This window comes from Protopterus annectens, chromosome 9.part0 (genome assembly GCF_019279795.1).
Source record: "Protopterus annectens isolate FY-2018-M chromosome 9.part0, PAN1.0, whole genome shotgun sequence".
Taxonomy (NCBI): Eukaryota; Metazoa; Chordata; order Ceratodontiformes; family Protopteridae; genus Protopterus; species Protopterus annectens.
The window spans coordinates 1559588203-1559608144 of record NC_056743.1 but is presented as its reverse complement, the minus strand read 5'-3'; the positions used below and the strand labels follow the sequence as shown (position 1 = coordinate 1559608144).

The 19942-nt window shown below is 40.6% G+C and overlaps 1 protein-coding gene across 1 annotated transcript in view; it reads right to left on the bottom strand.

Annotated features, from left to right (window-relative positions):
* Nucleotides 1–19942, bottom strand: part of TTC1 (tetratricopeptide repeat domain 1) — a 721040-nt gene that overhangs the window by 688884 nt on the left and 12214 nt on the right. Inside the window, exon 2 of the mRNA XM_044082285.1 lies at nucleotides 18080–18228. Coding sequence (XP_043938220.1) covers nucleotides 18080–18228 — 149 coding nt within the window. The remainder of the gene's footprint in view (nucleotides 1–18079; nucleotides 18229–19942) is intronic.

Below are 19942 nucleotides of genomic sequence, written 5' to 3'. Positions count from 1 at the left end.
GCCCAAGTAATAGCATAGCTGTTTGTGAATGGTCAAGGTATGCAGGATCTTCTCCCCTGTACTCTGAGGACTAGGATGATAAATAGGTAGGGAGTAGTTTGAATTAGAAAAGAATTTTGGGTACCCCTTCTGATCTGAAGGACGGAAAAGGTTTACATGGAAATTCTGCCCTGGTGCGGAATGAAGAGAGGTTAAAATGTGAATCAGTTAATTCCAAGGCCTTTCCGTTGGAAATACTGCTAGTAAGAAAGGCTGTATTCCAAAACATGGACTGCAATTCCAAAGAGTCTAATGATTCAGCAGGAGACAAGCTTATGTTATCCACAATGTAGTTGAAAATGGTAATAGCAGTGGATCAGCATAGTGTACTGCAGATCTTGGGATCTCATTTATGTCTGTCCCGTGGGATGACCTGCGAGGGTCCAGGTTGATGACTTTAACCTTCTTGGAGTGTTTGGCCTGATGTGGAATCATGTTTGCTTTCAGGTTGCCAGTTGCAGTGCTGTCAATCTGGAATATAGAGTCCTACAATAGAGCCGCGTCAGCAATAGTGGCCTTTGGAGGAGGAGGAGGAGGAGGAGAAGAAGAAGGGCATGGGTCCTTGTGTACCAGGCTTCTCAGTCATGGACACCAATATAGTCTTGGACAGCCTGCAATTAGTCAGAACGATTCTTGGTTGTTCTGTCTTGTTTTTTAGTAACACCTTGGCCATTGAGGAGGATGGATGAGTTGCATAGGTTGTTAAAGTATTCCAGCTGGAGGAAAGGGACCCCACTTTACATGTTTTTGGGTGGTATGACGTTGTGCAGGAAGCCTTTAGGTGGTGTTTGAGGTGGAAGGTAAAATGTCTATGCCCGGCCTTCCCCATGCTTGAGCTGTATGAGTGAGTATGACCAGCTGTAACCTCCCTCCGTGGGGGTCCAGCATGCTTCTGCGCAGGTTACCTGCCAGGACATTGTCCTGTCCTTGTCTATATGTGTTTCAGTTGTTTGTTCCATTTATTTTTCATTGATGTGCAGGAGCAATATCTACTGTGCCCATTGTCTTTGCTGAAGTTTGCTGGAAAGTAGTTCCTTGTTCATTTGTCCGGCTTGCAGCCACCACATCAATTGCTATTGTAGGCACGGAATGAGTGGTAGGCAAGGAATGAGTGAAATCAATGTCTCTAGGCTTTGAGAGCGTTGTGAACATACTCCTTTTTAGGTTCCATCGTAGCTTTCTCATATACTAGTATTTTTAAGAGAAGAATCAGTGAGACGCAAGATGTCATGAGAATCAGAGCCTGCAGGAATTTTCTTGCATATATACTGGTGAGCATTGCTCAATTTTTACAGTGTTTGTGCAAGTTGATCTTGTTTCTCAATTGTTAGTCATGCCTTCTGGGTGTTAGTATCCAGCTTTTGGCACCCAGGTAGAGTATTGTCAACAGTGTATGTCAAAACCCGTAATTAATGTAAGCCATACTTCAGGTTTAGAGGTATGGTTTGTTGGCTGTCCGCTATTAGAATTCCCTGTATTCTGGAATGTACAATCACTGATGCCAGGTGTCCCATGAACACTCTGGGCGCAGTAGATGGATCCAAAGGCAGTGCTGATAATTGTTAATGCTCTGTACCTACAAGTAAACTGAGGTTTCTTCTGCAACTTGTCTGATAGGGACATGCAGGTATCCCTCCTTGAGGTTCAGAGTAACCAGCCCAGACCCCTTGCCCAGCGTGGGAAGGAGCCGCTGTAAGGTTAGCATCTTGAAACTTCTGGTACCATGTGAAAATATTGAGAGCGGACAGGTGTAGAATAGATCTCCATTGATTTTCCTTTTTTAGGTAAAATCTCTGGTCCTGTGCTGCAGTAGGTATTTAGTCTATTGCATGCAATCATAGCAGTTTTGTAGATTGTTTTGTGTGCCTCTGCCCCTTTATTGGGTGGCAGTGATGGCATGCCTTGTAATATTGGTAAGGAATGTAATTGAATCTGTATTCCTTAGGTATTGTGTCCAGTATCCGTTTTACTTGTGTCATAGTCTGGCAGTTGTCTTGGAATAAGTTAAACTTTCCACCCAAAGGTGTTTTTATTTTGTATCCTGGTGTGCGTGATCAAAAGCAACTCACTGAGATTGTCCTTGTGGAGCACTAGCAGATCCTGCGGCACTTCCCTGCCTAGGAGACTGGCATTGAGGGCACCTGTAGGAAGCTCGAGTTTGCTTTGTTCCTATAGCACGCTTGTTTCTGTCTCTTCAGTATCTCTCTGTGGCAGAAAAAGACCAGCTCTTTGCTGGGTAATTCCTGCTAAATCTCGGAGGTTGTACTTGGAGGAAATCTTTTACATTTTCAACTGATTTTGTTTTTTCCTCAATTTTCTTCAGAACTTCCTGAGCAGTAGTACCAAATAATTTTTGCTTATCCATTGGTGCATCTAGCAGTTTAGCTTTAACATGATCTGGCAGTGATTGTTCTTTTAGCCATGCATGCCTACGTATGACTGCACCTGTCATAGCTGCTCTACATGAAGCCTCCATTGCATCATATCCACACTAAGAAATGATTGCTGACCTGTTCTGTGTTATGTACCAAATCCTGTAATTGTTTTCTGTATAATGGCTCAGGAGAGGCCAATTTCTTTTGCAAGTTGTCTAACAGGTAATGCTGATACTGTATCATGTGGAATTGGCAGTTAAGCGCCCTCATAGACAGGGTGGAAGAGGTATAAACTTTCTTACCCCACCTCTCCAATGACCTGGAATCCCTTTCAGCAGGGAGTGAGTTCTTGGTAGGAGAGGAAGAAAAATCCCTTAGGCCCTTGAGAGACAGTTTCAGGGTCTGCAGTGCAGATGTGCATCTGGGACCCTATAGTACCTGTCAGGCTTGGCAGGGGCAGGGGGGAGAGAGTCAGGGGTAACACTAGAAGCGAGATACACATCATCTAAAATATTCAAAATAGGTGGAATAGCCAGAGGCCTATGTTGGGGTAACTTTAAAAATTCCCTTAACCTTTTCCTTGGGGCAGAGAGTTCCTGGCCTGGCCATTGGAAATGTTCCCTTATGGTGTGAAGGGTTTCCCCAAAAGAGAAATCTTCAGGTGGAGATGCAGAAGGGATAGACTCCTCAGCATCAGAATCCTCATAGCTAGGAAAGGGTTCCTCTTGATAGTCTGAAAGCTCAGAACTACCTGAGGCCTCTTCAAAAGAGGGGGGTTCTGTCTGCTCTGTTCTAGAGCTAGAATCAAGTGGAGGCTGAGAGCTTCTATCCGGGTTGGCTGAGAGCCCCTGATTAATTGAACAAGGTCCTCAGCTAGAGTTAAAATTTGAGGTGAGGAGGAGGTTCCCTGAGGGACAGATTTATAATGTTGAACCTTAGCATGCTTGGCAGCCTTAGCTCGGGAAAAGGCCTTGATAGACAATGTCACAGGCGGCCTGGCAGCCCCACGTGCTGGGGTGGTTGTGACTACAGATAATGTCTGAGAAGTCGCCTGGACTTCGGTCTCTGTAGGGACGTTTAAAGCCGACACCAAGCAGGCCTCCGGTACCGGCGGTACCGGTAGAGCGGTGTCGTCGGTTAGAAGTGGTTGTGAAACGGCTTCTGACGCAACCGGGACACTGGAGGTAGGCCTGGGCGAGATGTCAGCCGAGACAGCCGACCGCGTGTGTCGGTCCTTTTCCTTTTGTTTTTTAGGCAAAAGTGCAGTCGGTTGTTCTGACGGCATAATATAGCAAAAATCTAACCCAAAGTAATCCTCTGCAAACTCCGCACGACGCCTAAGAGTGCGTCTGTTAAAGGAAGCGCAGGCAATACAGGAGGAAACGTCGTGGGCTGGGCCTAGGCAGGGTATGCAGTAGGAGTGGAAATCCCTATGAGGTATTTGTTTTCCACAAGTTAAGCAATTAACTTTAGCTGATTTATCCGACATCTGGCTGAGGCAAGAAAAAGGTCCCCAAAGGGGTACTTGGCTTTTGAAGGCTTCGGTGTTTTTTTCTGAAATAACAGGAGCTGGCCGACCGGCACTTGCGAACTGCTTCTGCTTCGGGAACCGCGCGGCAAGAAAGACTGAAGAACATGGCGTCGGCTGATGTCTATATACCCCAGGCACTCTGACGTCAGGGAAAGGGCGACATCAGCTGACGCCGGACCCAGACTTTGGAATCCGGCCGACCGAAGGGCTGCCTGAGGCAGGACAACCCATATGTAAGGACTGCAGTTGCATCCTTGAAGGACATCATACACAGCTGTAGAAGTAACAGATAATTAGGACAAAGCCTGCTTGAAAATATGAACTGCAATCAGCATTTGCTTGTATCTGTATTAGAAAAGTACCTTGAAAAGTAACAGTGTACAACAGATGCTTGTAAACGGATTAATAGTCACCAAGGCCAGGTTGTTTTTCTGAAAAGTTTCTCACAAATCTAGTCATGTCAGCAGAAAATCTGAAGTAACACCTGCTGTAGTACAATGCTTAAAGTTGTGTTTGATTACGTCAGCTTAGAAGGCCATGCCTTGTAAAACAGTATAAGAATGAACATACTTCCTGTTAGTAGTTAGACAAATCCTTGTATTTGCATGTTTTTGTCTCCTTGCTGCAAGTAAATTAAAGTGCCTTAACTGAACCTTACGTGTATTGGTCTTTGAAGTTTTTTCCTTTGACAGATTGGTCCTTCGGACCGGAAACCTTCACTTTGCCTCGGATCAGACAGGCCAGGTGGCTTGAAACCGTACGGGAAGAAACCACATCGGTTCTTCTTATTTGAAAAGTCCTCCGACTGAATTGTCATACAAAAGAGGCCAGCCACTTTCTGATCTGTGACTGAAAGATGGGTTTACTCGAACCAGGTGATCAATCACGAAGGCTCAGGTAAGGTGAATCTACCTTCTTTTTCTGTTTTAGATCAGGGACCAGATTTGTATTTGTTCTGTTAGAGACTTTGTTATAAGTCAGGGACAGAAAGATTACTATCTTGTCATAGATCAGGGAAACAGAGCAGGTAGGCAGTCATTCTGAAGAGACTATAAAAATATCCGTGGTACCACGTAAAAATAAGGTGTTGCATAACGATTAAAAGGGTAGAACAAAATGGGTAATTTGTCCAAAAAGGTCCCAAAATCCGCCGTTAACCGAAGACGCGAAATACATTCAGTCACAGAAGCAACGTCAATTAGGAATTCCTCAGGCACACAGGTGGATTGAGGAAGTAAACCGAAGGGAACAAAAGAGTAATAATTCAAAAGCAATGTTTTTAGATAAGGAGGATAATAACTTAGTAATAGCATCAGCCCCTCCGCCTCCTTTACCAGAATATGAGGCAAGTGAACAAGTTAGTCCACCACTGCGATATCCTGTTATCACTGTAAGTAGAGACACTACAAAAGCAACACCGTTTGTTAGAGATCCCGTCGAGACCAGGTCTCGAACATGGGCATTAAACTCAAAAGGGGACACTGAGTTACATCAAATGGGTAGAAATTCACGACATATGAGTGAAGAAGAAATATGCTCACTTATAGAAGTGCCTAATCCTCAGGCAGGGCAAGAAGGTCAGGACCCAATTATTCTAGTGTATAGACCCTGGACTCCGGAAGACATCCGGAAAGCCACTGAGGGAATTCCCCATCCAAAAGTTCATTTTAGAAATTTCATAGAAGATTTACAAGGAATGAGGCTGAGTTATAATTTAAACGGAAAAGAGGTAGAAAAAGTAGTCAGACAAATTGTGGGACCAGATTGGCACATGATTAGTGGCGACTGGAATCCCCGTGATATTGCGTTCAGGCCCCTCCCACATAGTAGCACAGAGTTAGACAGAGTGAAAAGTCTTACAGACCGACTCTCTGAGAAATGGAAGCCTAGGGCAGACTAGACTTGCATTAATCAATGCATTCAACAGGAAGGTGAAGCTATTGACCGATATTATGCCAGACTATTAGAAAGTTTTAATAACCATTGTGGAATGCAGGTTCCTGAAGACCAGACACATGATTCCCCATATGAGCAGCAGTTAAAGAATGCATTTTTGAAAGGCAGTATTGCACCCATAAGCAGTTTTATTACAAAACACATGGTAGATCATCGTACAAGCAGATTACAGTCATTGCCTGAATATGCTAGACATGCCGAAAGGCATTTTAATAGAAAAAAGAAAAAGAAAGCCCAAGTATTTTCTGTAGAAGACGGAGCAGAAGTTTATGTAGTACAGTCCGGGAAAAAGGGCAAGAGAAATGCCCAGGAAAACAATCTGATCAACGATCAGAGGACTTTGAAGGGTGAAAGAAAAGGGGTGAATGTTTTAAATGCGGTAAGAAAGGACACTTGGCAGGGGATTGCAAGAAAAACAAGAAGGCAACCACGGAAGATAAGGAGGGTGAGGACTGACTATATGGTAGTCAGGAATCACAAGAAGAGGATAGCAGAGAAGGGACAAATGAATATGTGATAGAGGGAGTAGAGAATGTGACAGAAGACATAGAGGAAGTGCAAGAAGTCACGGATAGTGAAGAAAATGAAATATTGGATTTGGCCTTATTGAGCTTAGAGCTCTATTTAGCAGACACAAAACCAGAAGTCACACTCCTGGTAGAAGTGAGGGAAGTCGCATTTTTGTGTGACTCAGGGGCCTCACGGACCCTGATACATCCCTCCAAACTGCCAGAGAACTGAGAGTCACCTGATTACATATTAGTGAAAGCAGCTAATGGGCAGCTGTATCGGGAGCCCCTCTCCCATAATATTGTGATAACTGATCCTGTTTCAGGATTGACCCACAAAAGCAAAATTGTTGTTTCTGCAAAATGCCCAGTAAACCTCTTGGGCAGAGACCTTTTATGCAGCTATTTGGTATAGCAGTAGTTCCGACTATGCAGGGTATGGAAGCACAGCGACAAATTGACACCTTTGCAGTGCAATTGGAGGGTGGAATGTTTTATTGGTACAGCCAGGACTTGGTTATGACTGGCCCAGGGGCAGTGACCAAAGAGTTGATGAACGTAGCAATCAGCAAGTTCCCCTCCCTTGACAATGATAAACAGCATTTGTTGCTCTGTACTCTGTATTATTGTAATACACCAGGACCTGATAAGGAATATGAGCAAGAATTGTTTAGAAATCGTGCAAACAGATTAGTATTACGTAACCTGTACTGGGACACAGAAGGGAACAGTGTAGCTAGTTGTTCATTGCCCCAGGAGTTCTTTGCACTCTATAAAGCTAATCGATTACCACACGTTAGCTTAACTAAGGACAAAAATGTGAAATGGGTAGACTTAGGAGAAAAAGTCACGAGATGGGAGAAACAGACAAGAGTTAGAACTGTCAGAACAGGGAATACAAATGCAGAAGTTGAATTGGATAACTCAGACCCGCCCAGCTGTACACTTGCAGTCTAGCAAGGACAGCTGATTAGCACTCCTATTGGAGGAGGAAGAGAATGCCTTACAGAATATACCAGAAACTCTCTGGTCAACAGGAAAATCAGATGTAGGACTTATTTGTACAGCGGGACTGGTTACTATTATGCCAAAGTCAGCATTTAGACCACAAAAAAGACAGTATCCCTTAAGAAAAGATGCAGAGGTAGAAATCAAACCTATTATAGCAGCTTTGCTTAAGGAAGGGGTGCTGGTGGAATCTCCAGATTCACCATGTAACACACCCTTATTTCCTGTTAAGAAAGCGAATGGGGAGTGGCGTATGGTCCAAGACTTACAAGCTGTAAATGACGCAGTAATATCAAGGGCACCTACGCTGCCAGACCCACACACCCTGTTGAATGATTTAAAACCTCAACAGAAATATTTTTCTATGGAAGATATCAGCAATGCGTTCTTCTCGATACCGATACACCCTGACAGACCGTATTGATTTGCACTCACATTTCAGGGGAAAAGGTATACATATACGCGACTACCACACAGGTATTGTGAAAGTCCAACAATATTCTCACAAGAAATGGCAAGCAACTTGGGGAGATTTACCCCACCAAGAGGTAGTCAGATTTTGCTTTATGTTGATGATATCCTGTTGGCAGCCCCCACCCAGCAAGATTGTAAAGAAGATACCATAGCGCTATTACAATTTTTAGCCACTGAAGGACATAAAGTAAACAAAAATAAACTGCAGCTTTGGAAAAAAAACAAGTTAAATACCTAGGATATGTGATATCCAAGGAAGGTAGGACATTAGATGAGGACAGAAAAATAGCGATTTTGCAAGCACCAAAACTCACTACCAAGAAGGAAATTATGTCCTTCCTGGGTACGACTAATTTTTGTCGGAGCTGGATTCCAAACTATGCCTTGGAATCTGCACCGCTGACTAACCTGATTTATAAAAAGCCTATGGCAGCACAGGATTTGTTACAATGGACACCAGAAGCAGAATCTGCTTTCTGCAAACTGAAACCGTTAATAGCATCCTCATTAGTTTTGGGATTACCAAACTATCATAAACGTTTTTTCCAAACTGTAGACTGTAAGCAAGGTTATATAATGGACATGCTCCACCTCAAAAAATCCAAATCCACCAAAACCACTAGAGCAAGCGACTTAAACCTTAGCACGGATATAAATAGGACGTGCTGGAGGGATAGATTTATCACTCAGAGACTCCCCATGCTGTGGAATAAAATCCCGGTCCATGTGAGGCAGAGCACCTCGCTGACTCTGTTCAAGAGAAATCTTGACCTGTGGATGGGAGATCGTAGGTTTACCCCGGGAATCATCTCTGTGTCACTGCTGGACAGAGGCACAACAAACTAATGGGCACAGTATTTTTTCATATAAGGGGTGGCGTAAGCCACAAAAATTTGGGCTAGGCTTATAAATGCCTTAGGGCAGATAGCCTAGCATAAACCTATGAACCTATCAGTGTTAACACAGCAGCATGGGGACAAGCAACGCCCTATTGCTTATTATTCATCACAACTGGACCCAGTGGCACGGTCTTTACCTCACTGTGTACAAGCAGTAGTTGCAACTGCAATGGCAGTACTGGCTTCGGCCTCAGTAGTGTTGTTCCACCCTCTCACATTGAGAGTGCCTCATGCAGTCGCGATTATTTTACTGCAAGAGAAGGTAGCATATCTTTCTCCTGCTAGGCATCCTTCCTGTACGACTATATTGTTGAGCCAACCTCATATGACAATTGAACGTTGTACGACTTTGAACCCTTCTACCTTGCTCCCAACCCCTGCAGATGGCACACCACACGGCTGCCTGCAGGTGATTGAGCAAGACACTACCTAGAAAAGATCTTACGGATGTTCCCTTGGATGATGCCGAAGTGACATATTACGTGGATGGCTCAAGCAAAAGGGGTCCTGCAGGACAGAACCTAGTAGGATATGCAGTAGTTTCTGACACAGACATTATAGATGCGAAATCTTTACCACACAGTTTATCTGCACAGGCAGCAGAATTGATTGCCTTGACACGGGCATGTACCTTAGCAAAGGATAAATGTGTAAACATTTTTACTGACAGCCAGTATGCTTTTTCTACTGTACATGTTTTTGCGCAACAGTGGAAAAATCGAGGAATGATAACATCTACTGGCAAACCAATCAATTACACACAGTTTATTTTAGATCTTTTAGAATCTATTCAGTTACCTCAGAAAGTAGCTATTTGTAAATGCACAGCTCATACCAAGCAACAGGACAGGATTTCAAAAGGTAATGCGAAAGCTGATACAGCTGCAAAGCAAGCAGCTTCAGAAGAGTTTCTTTTGAATGAGGAATTACAACCCTCAGATTTTAGACTTAGGAATGTTAAAAACAATGCAGACACTTACTACGAAAGTTGAAAAACAAAGATGGGTAAAACGAGGAGCAATTCTTGAAAAGGGGCTGTACATCTCTAAAGAAAGGAAACCGATATTGCCATCTAATTTGCTTAGATATGCAGCTTTGTTGAGCCATGGGCAGAGCCATGTCTCAACAGGGGGGGATGGTACAGCTGGTGAATAGAGTGTTCACGACATATTCTCAAATTACTCTAAAAAATTCTGCGTGGTATGCCACGTTTGTAATAAACATCATACACAAGGGGCGTTAAAGCCCAAGCAAGGGAGTTTCCCTAGACCACTGTATCCGTTTCATACTATCTGTATGGATTTCATAGAGTTGAATAAATGTGAAAATAAGAAGTATTGTCTTGTCATTGTAGATATGTTTTCCAGATGGGTGGAAGCCTTTCCGACTAAAAATCCAGATGCTACAACGGTGGCCAAAGTCCTTGTCAAAGAAATCATCCCTAGATTCGGCATTCTGGAAAGGATCTACAGTGACAATGGCACGCACTTCGTGAATCAGACCATACAACAGCTAAGTAAATTTTTCGGAATTTCTTTAAAGAATCATTGTGCGTATCACCCGCAATCAGCAGGGCTAGTAGAGAGGCATAATGGGATTTTAAAGAGTAAGCCAAGAAAGTTAATATCAGAAACACAGAGAAACTGGGTGTACTGTCTGCCCCTGGCACTGCTGAGCATGAGAACGGTTCCAAATGCAAAAGGATTGACTCCTTCTGAAAAGCTCTTTGGAAGGGCTTACTATATACCTCAGTGGAAATCTCTCATGCCTGCAGACCAGGAAGCTGACAGTACATTAGCAGAGTACATGTGTAAGTTATTAAATTCTAAACATTTGTTGCAGTTAAATTCTGTTTCACATAAAGAATGAAGCAGACCGTCAGAAGTGGCAGTGCCCCCTGGAGCATGGATCTGGCTGAAGGTAGTTAAGAGAAAGAACTGGGCATCTCCAAAGTGGGAAGGTCCATATCAAGTGCTTTTGTCAACACCCACTGCAGTCAAGATAGCGGAACGTGCCTCTTGGATCCACCTGACGCATTGTAAATTAGTTAAAAACTTTGAACTGGACAAAAATCTTGTTACATGCCAAGAGGAAAATTATAGAGTCCAGAAGAAACAGGAATGCAGAACAACCCTTTCCTCAGAAGTACTGCATAATCATCCTGTTAAGTGTATTTGTGACAATCTTTTTGCTGTGGCCTTTCCTTTTCCCAACCACACAGACTGAACTGAATAAATGTGAAGCGTTACTCAAACTGACATCCAAACTTTAACACTTACCAGGCAATTAAATATGTGTATGCTGAGACTTTCAATGTTTTGAATTGCTGGATTTGCACAGCTTTGCCGACAGCATACGGGGGGGTTATTAATGACTACGGTCCCCCCTAGGGGTCAATGAGACCTGGGAGAACTTGATTTATGATACCTCAATCATTACAGCACAAGATAAAATAGCATTGCACTTGTCTGTTCCACAAAAGGGAACTGTGTGTTTTTATAAAAATGATACTGTTCAGGTGGGTTGGAGCAATTGCAATGTAACTGTTCTTTACAGATGTTATACTAAAGGAAACAAAGTAGATCTTTATTGTAATACAAAACTATGATTCATTTCTTGGATTGATGCATAAAACACTTGATGAAGTAAAACATAATTCTGTTCTTTATAAACAGCTGCCTATAATTGATAGAAAAATGTTTCAAGCAGGGCAAGTTTATATTCATAGCAAGGTTACTACTAAAGTAGAGGACTGTTATTTTGTGTGTGGCAGAAAGGCATACAAATAGTTACCTGAGAATTGGTCCGGCAGTTGTTTTTTGGGTTACCTGGTTCCGGCCATACGACACACTGCAGTTTTGCCTCATGGGAAAATTTGAAATGTCCGAGAGGTCGTCAAGAAACCTGTGAATCCAGTGGGACAAATCGATGCGCGTTGGAAAGACCATCACTCTCTAGGCAAAGGACTGACACACATGGACTTGAGTGATAGCGTTATATCATGGGCAGGCATATTACCAGCATATGGAGCAGTGAAATCGATCTGGGAGCTGAGAAAACTGTCAAAACTTCTCGAAGTAATGAGCAACACAACTTTTTCTGCTCTCGAATTGGTGACTGATGAACTGAATGCTATGAGAACTGTAGTGCTCCAAAACCGCATGGCTCTCGACTTCACCCTAGCAGCAAGAGGTGGTACGTGCGCTTCAATCCAAGAAGAATGCTGTTCGTATATTCCTGACCATAAACACGAGATAGACAATCATCTTGAGGTAATTCAGCAAGTGTCAGCCACGACCAAACCAGGCCCAAACCCACTGACGGACTTTTTCCAGAAATGGTTTGGGGGGTGGGGTACCATCCTAATGAACATCCCGATTGCCATTTGTGTAGGTATGCTCCTACTGGGAGTATGTGTTTGTTGTGGTATCCCCTGCATGAAAAGACTGATAAAAGTCCTTATAGACATGTCAGTTTCTGAAATCTTATATCAAAGTACTGAGTTTGAAGAATTGTTAAAAGACTAAAATGCTTTCATAAGTTTAAACTGAATGACTCTCTTAACTGCAAATCCTGAGTGGAAGAGGTTAGGAGAAGAAAACAAACTGTTTATGCTTATTTTGAAAGTAGAATAAAAGTATTAATAGGGGGGAAATGTTAGAAAAATATGTATTAATGTGTGTATTAGTAATATGCTTAGTGCATTCAGAGCCTAAAAGAGTTAACACATTTATTCCATTTCATACTGCATAAATCTGTACAAACTGCAGTTGCTTTCTGACCTTGTATTGAAGCAACAGAAAAATTAAAGCAAACTGAAATAAATAAAACAAAATCCACGTCAGCAGAACCAGCAGCAAAAAATTCAATGTTAAGTGTTTTATTAACATCCACTTTTCGTTCAAAAAGACTGAACTTCTTCAGACAGACATCAAAAGGTAGCAAACGTAAACAAAAATCCTTAAATACACAATTAACAACACATGATGCATTTGAATGGACCAACCAACTGGTTAAAACTCACTGACATCAAAGTGTGGGAAAAAGCTGATCTCAAAACATGTAAAGAGAGTGAAAATGACAGCGTTGATGAATTACCTAGCCGTAAGTATAAGCTTGTTGTAGACAAATTGTTGTTAAATTGGTTAAAACTGTTTAAAATGATTAGAGTTAAAAGTATAGTGTAGTGATTACTTTTAAGATTTAAAGTTTCATTTAATTATACTACAGCATTTGACAGTGATGTTTTGAGGCTTGTATCCCTTTAATTCTGTGTTTTGCATTGTGATTTTTTCAAATGCACTTTCCTGGTTGGCTTAATAATGTCATATGATGTTTTAAAGACCTTATTTAAAGGTGGTTAGAACATTTTCAAATGTTATCTGATGAAGTTATTGTATCCACATTAACGGAAAGCACTTCATTAAATACTTGTTTTTTTTATTGGGCTTAGTTTGTGCCTGTTTCTACTGTGCCATTACAGAGTTTCTGGTATGCATTTCAATTTTTATTTTGTTTAAGATGCTAAGAGATTGTGTTACCTTTATTTATAATCATAACATCCAAAAGTTATCTACGCCTGTAAGAGCGCACTTGTCAAAGGAAAAAACTTCAAAGACCAATACACGTAAGGTTCAGTTAAGGCACTTTAATTTACTTGCAGCAAGGAGACAAAAACATGCAAATACAAGGATTTGTCTAACTACTAGCAGCAAGGAGACAAAAACATGCAAATACAAGGATTTGTCTAACTACTAACAGGAAGTATGTTCATTCTTATACTGTTTTACAAGACATGGCCTTCTAAGCTGACATAATCAAACACAACTTTAAGCATTGTACTACAGCAGGTGTTACTTCAGATTTTCTGCTGACATGACTAGATTTGTGAGAAACTTTTCAGAAAAACAACCTGGCCTTGGTGACTATTAATCCATTTACAAGCATCTATTGTACACTGTTACTTTTCAAGGTACTTTTCTAATACAGATACAAGCAAATGCTGATTGCAGTTCATATTTTCAAGCAGGCTTTGTCCTAATTATCTGTTACTTCTACAGCTGTGTATGTTCTCATGGCACAGCGGAACTTCTTGTCTGAGTTTCATATAAGCAGTATTGTTCTATTCATTATTTTCCTAACGCAAGCAGAAATCATCTGCTTCTCAGTAAATTTCCAAGGCACAAGCAAGATTTAGCTGACAATACAAGGTCAGAAATAAATAAAACAAAATCCATGTCAGCAGAACCAGCAGCAAAAAATCCAATGTTAAGTGTTTTATTAACATCCACTTTTCGTTCAAAAAGACTGAACTTCTTCAGACAGACATCAAAAGGTAGCAAATGTAAAAAAAACTCCTTAAATACACAATTAACAACACATGATACATTTGAATGGACCAACCAACTGGTTAAAACTCACTGACATCAAAGTGTGGGAAAAAGCTGATCTCAAAACTTCTTAAAGTACTACTGCATACAAAAGTCGAATCTATGAAAAATGTGTTTTAAAAACCAAAACAAAATGGAAATATATATATATTATATATATATATATATATATATATATATATATATATATATATATAAACATACAATGTTTAAAATGTTTGAAACCAAAAAACATAATATATAAAACCTTTTTAATGACAAAAGGTAAAAGGTAAAAAATAATAAATGAATTACCTCTGCATACTTCTAAAGCTAAACTTACTCCGTCATTGAGACCTGGAAGTCTATATGAACAGAGTTTCAGCTGCCAAATCACTTCTAGGCGCTCTAATAGTTGAAAAGGACCCCCCCTCGATGTCAAAGGAAACCTGTCCTAACACCCTAAAAGTAAAACTGTGCTGAGGATGGTCATTAACATGTTTCGCTAAAGCATTTTCACACTTGTTTTTCCTAATACAGTATAAATGCTCATAGATTCTTTCATTAAAACCTCTGTCAGTCTTACCCACATAATACGCTGGGCAAGATTGGCAGCAAGCCAAATAAACAACCGATCGAGATTTACAGTTGAATCTACCAACATTGGAGAAAGAAGACCCAGCAATTTTAAAGCTCGAACCAGTGGCAATATGCCTACACGTTACAACTCTCACATTTGAAAGTGCCCTCTATTCTAACACGAGTGTCCTTTTTTGTTTCTAATATCCGTTTGAGGTTGTCACCCCTCCTATATATAAACCTAGGCAAAGTACCAAACCTGGCTTGTAAGGCATCATCACACAAGAAAATATTCCAGTTCTTGACAACCACCTCCTTAATTAGGTGAATCTCAGCACTGTAATTGGTGATGAAAGAGATAGAAGTGTCAACTTTCTTGCTGTCTAAAAAGACTTCAGTCATAACTGGAGATAGATGTTCTAGTGAACAACTTGTGAACGAACTGCTTTGTAAAATAGGTTTATAAACACCCCCATACCTTTCAGTCTGGACCTCAGTAACCAGGTCATGAATAAACTTGTCTGGGTAACCTCTGTGTAGAAACAATCCCTTAATAAACTCACATTCTTCTAAAAAGGATTCATCATCAGTTACCATTCGAGCAGCGTGCACAAGTTGCCCCTTGACTACCCCTCTTTTCTGGTGCCCAGGATGGGCACTGGTGAAGTGTAACATGGTGTTAGAGTAGGAACTCTTCCGAAATATTTTAGCCTTAAAACTACCAACAGAAATGTCTTTATATAAGTCTACATCCAGATAAGAAATTCTAGAATCAGACTCTACAAATGTGAAGTTCAAAAAAGACGTGCTGGAGTTGAGATAGTCCATGAAGGTTCTCACATCATTAATTGAACCTTCCGTCAGTATAAAGATGTCATCCAAAAATCTGGTGTAAAAATCGATTTTGAACTGACCATTGTAATTGCCAAGCACATATCTGTGTTCCCATTCAGCCATAACAATGTTGGCAAAACTGGCCCCTACTGGTGAGCCCATGGCTACACCAGTCTTCTGTAAATATATCTCTCCCACAAATGTTACAAAGTTGTACCTCAAAATGACATCTAACAGTTCCTGCACCAATCTGATTTCTACACTGCTAGCATTGTGATGCAATAAACGGTCAGTGACCCAGTCTATCCCTGTGGCATGAGGAATAGACGTATAGAAGTCTTTTACGTCTATTGTCAAAAATCCACTGGTTCGAGCTTTAAAATTGCTGGGTCTTCTTTCTCCACTGTTGGTAGATTCAACTGTAAATCTCGATCGGTTGTTTATTTGGCTTGCTGCCAATCTTGCCCAGCGTTTTATGTGGGCAAGACTGACAGAGGTTTTAATGAAAGAATCTATGAGCATTTATACTGTATTAGGAAAAACAAGTGTGAAAATGCTTTGGCGAAACATGTTAATGACCACCCTCAGCACAGTTTTACTTTTAGGGTGTTAGGACAGGTTTCCTTTGACATCGGGGGGGGGGGTCCTTTTCAACTATTATTAGAGCGCCTAGAAGTGATTTGGCAACTGAAACTCTGTTCATATAGACTTCCAGGTCTCAATGACAGAGTAAGTTTAGCTTGCATTTTGAAACTTAGAAGTATGCAGAGGTAATTTTATTATTACTACTTTTCATTTATTATGTTTTACCTTTTACCTTTTGTCATTAAAAAGGTTTTATATATTATGTTTTATTGGTTTTAAACAATTTATGTTTATATATATATTTCCATTTTGTTTTGGTTTTTAAAACACATTTTTCATAGATTCGACTTTTGTATGCAGTAGTACTTTAAGAAGTTTTGAGATCAGCTTTTTCCCACACTTTGATGTCAGTGAGTTTTAACCAGTTGGTTGGTCCATTCAAATGTATCATGTGTTGTTAATTGTGTATTTAAGGAGTTTTTTTTACATTTGCTACCTTTTGATGTCCGTCTGAAGAAGTTCAGTCTTTTTGAACGAAAAGTGGATGTTAATAAAACACTTAACATTGGATTTTTTGCTGCTGGTTCTGCTGACGTGGATTTTGTTTTATTTATTTCTGACCTTGTATTGTCAGCTAAATCTTGCTTGTGCCTTGGAAATTTACTGAGAAGCAGATGACTTCTGCTTGCGTTAGGAAAATAATGAATAGAACAATACTGCTTATATGAAACTCAGACAAGAAGTTCCGCTGTGCAATGAGAACATACACAGCTGTAGAAGTAACAGATAATTAGGACAAAGCCTGCTTGAAAATATGAACTGCAATCAGCATTTGCTTGTATCTGTATTAGAAAAGTACCTTGAAAAGTAACAGTGTACAATAGAAGCTTGTAAACAGATTAATAGTCACCAAGGCCAGGTTGTTTTTCTGAAAAGTTTCTCACAAATCTAGTCATGTCAGCAGAAAATCTGAAGTAACACCTGCTGTAGTACAATGCTTAAAGTTGTGTTTGATTACGTCAGCTTAGAAGGCCATGTCTTGTAAAACAGTACAAGAATGAACATACTTCCTGTTAGTAGTTAGACAAATCCTTGTATTTGCATGTTTTTGTCTCCTAGGTGCTAGTAGTTAGACAAATCCTTGTATTTGCATGTTTTTGTCTCCTTACTGCAAGTAAATTAAAGTGCCTTAACTGAACCTTACGTGTATTGGTCTTTGAAGTTTTTTCCTTTGACAAGTGCGCTCTTTACAGGCGCAGATAACTTTTGGATGTTATGATTATAAATGAAGGTAACACAATCTTTTAGCATCTTAAACAAAATAAAACTTGAAATGCATACCAGAAACTCTGTAATGGCACAGTAGAAACAGGCACAAACTAAGTCCAGTAAAAAAACAAGTATTTAATGAAGTGCTTTCCGTTATTGTGGATACAATAACTTCATCAGATAACATTTGAAAATGTTCTAACCACTTTTAAATAAGGTCTTTAAAACATCATATGACATTATTAAACCAACCAGAAAAGTGCATTTGAAAAAATAACAATGCAAAACACAGAATTAAAGGGATACAAGCTTCAAAACATCACTGTCAAATGCTGTAGCATAATTAAATGAAACTTTAAATCTTAAAAGTAATCACTACACTACTTTTAACTCTAATCATTTTAAACAGTTTTAACCAATTTAACAACAATTTGTCTACAACAAGCTTATACTTACGGCTAGGTAATTCAACGCTGTCATTTTCACTCTCTTTAGATGTTTAAAACTAATTTTACCCCCTCAAACTCTGAAGTTTTAACAGGCAGAAAATGTTACATGCCTCGTTTAGTCCAGGGTTACTAAAGGCATTTAATACTAACTGCCAATATAGCTCTAGCTCTTCAAGTTGTAATGAAACTGGACCGCCTCTTACATCCACTTGTACTTGATTAATTGCTTTAAAAGAAAAAGTGTGCCCTTCATACATTTGAGAGTGTCTAGCCAGGGCATTATCCATCTTTTTCCTATCAATAGCGTACATGTGCTCGTATATTCTGTCACGTAATCTACGTTCAGTTTTACCTACGTAGAACGATGTACATGATTTACACTTAGCCAGGTACACTACAAATCTTGAGTTACATGTTAATTTAAAGGTTAAAGTAGTACTTCTTCTTATTCACTATGAACATCCTATCTCAATCAGTTTACAAAATCTACACATACCCCAAGGTGACATACTGGTTTGTGGTGGTTACTTTCCAACAAGTTTTTAAGGTTGCTACCTCTCCTGAATACTATATTTGGTGAAATCCCCAATTTTTCTACCAAGAATTTGTCATTTATTTAGCCATCTTGACAAGGTAACTTTTGAGACAGGTTATCAGCAGAGCTGGGCCAGAAAAGGAAACAAAAAACCGGTTTGATTTTCTAGACTCTAGTCCTGTCGAGGTAGAAACATAATTGTCTATGAACGTCCAGTAAGTGCAAACGATATTTACCTTTAATGAAAAACTTGGGGAGGAAAAAGTACAGTTGTGTACACTTACCATAAATGTAGATGTTCGAGTGTATTCACTGTTGCAGTCATCCCATTTGGGTTATCTGCTTGCAGGTAGCCCTCAGTCGGCCTGATTATCAAAGTCTTGGGTCCTGCGTCAGTTGTGGTCTCATTTTCCATGACGTCAGGTAGTCAGGGGTATAAAGCATGCAGCCGACTGCCATTACATCAGTTTTTCTTGCCCCAGATGTCAGGTGCCCCCATAATGGGAAGCAATTATATACAAGTTTACACCTCCAACAAAAAGCAAATACACCAGAAAGCTTTAAGCATAGTAAACAAGAAGAGAGGTATAGTCAATAGAAGTCAGGGGGCTGGAGGGAGGGTAACCAGGACTGCAACAGTGAATACACTCTAACATCTACATTTATGGTAAGTGTACATAACTGTACTATGTTCTTCATGTTTCACTGTTGCAGTCATCACATTTGGATAGATTCCCACAGCCAAGGAAGGGAGGAGGCAGTTAGATAGCATTAGGACCAGCTATAAGGCCCTGCAAGACTGCAGTGGTAAAGCCAGCTCTAGATTTAGAAAAAATTGGCAAGTGGTAATGCTTGGTGAAGATATGTATAGAACTCCAGGTAACCGCTTCTATGATGTCCCTGGTACGGACACCTCTGATAAAGGCTGTAGAGGTAGATGCAGCCCTGGTGGAATGGGGTCTTATCCCCTGTGGGGTAGGTTTTCCATGGTGCTTATAGCAGAAATGAGTGTAATGGCCTATCCACTTAGAAATGACCTTCTTTTCTGCACCTGCAGCAAATGCAACCAGCAGCTGTTCATATTTCCTGAGAGGCTTAGTCCTGTCCAAGTAAAATCTAAGTTGTCTGTGCATGTCCGAGTGCAGTATTCATTCCCCTTTGTTTTGTGGATTAGAAAAGAAGGTTGGCAAATGAATGGACTGATTAAGGGCCACACTGGAAACCACCTTGGGGATAAAGGAAGGATTGGTCCTGCGGGACACCCTGTCTGCATGAAAGATGATGAAAGGCTCCACTGCCATGAGGGCCTGTAATTCAGACAGCCTTCTTGCAGAAGTGATGGCTAGAAGGAAGGCTGTTTTCCAAGAAAGGAATTTCAACTCTGCCTTTGCAGCTGGCTCAAAGGGAGGTAGAGTGAGCTTTTCCAATACAAAGTTAAGATCCCAGGCTGGGGTAGGGGATCTCCTGGGTGATCTTAAGTTTTTGGCCCCTCTGAGGAATTGCTTCAGCAGTGGATGAGAGAAGAGGGGTG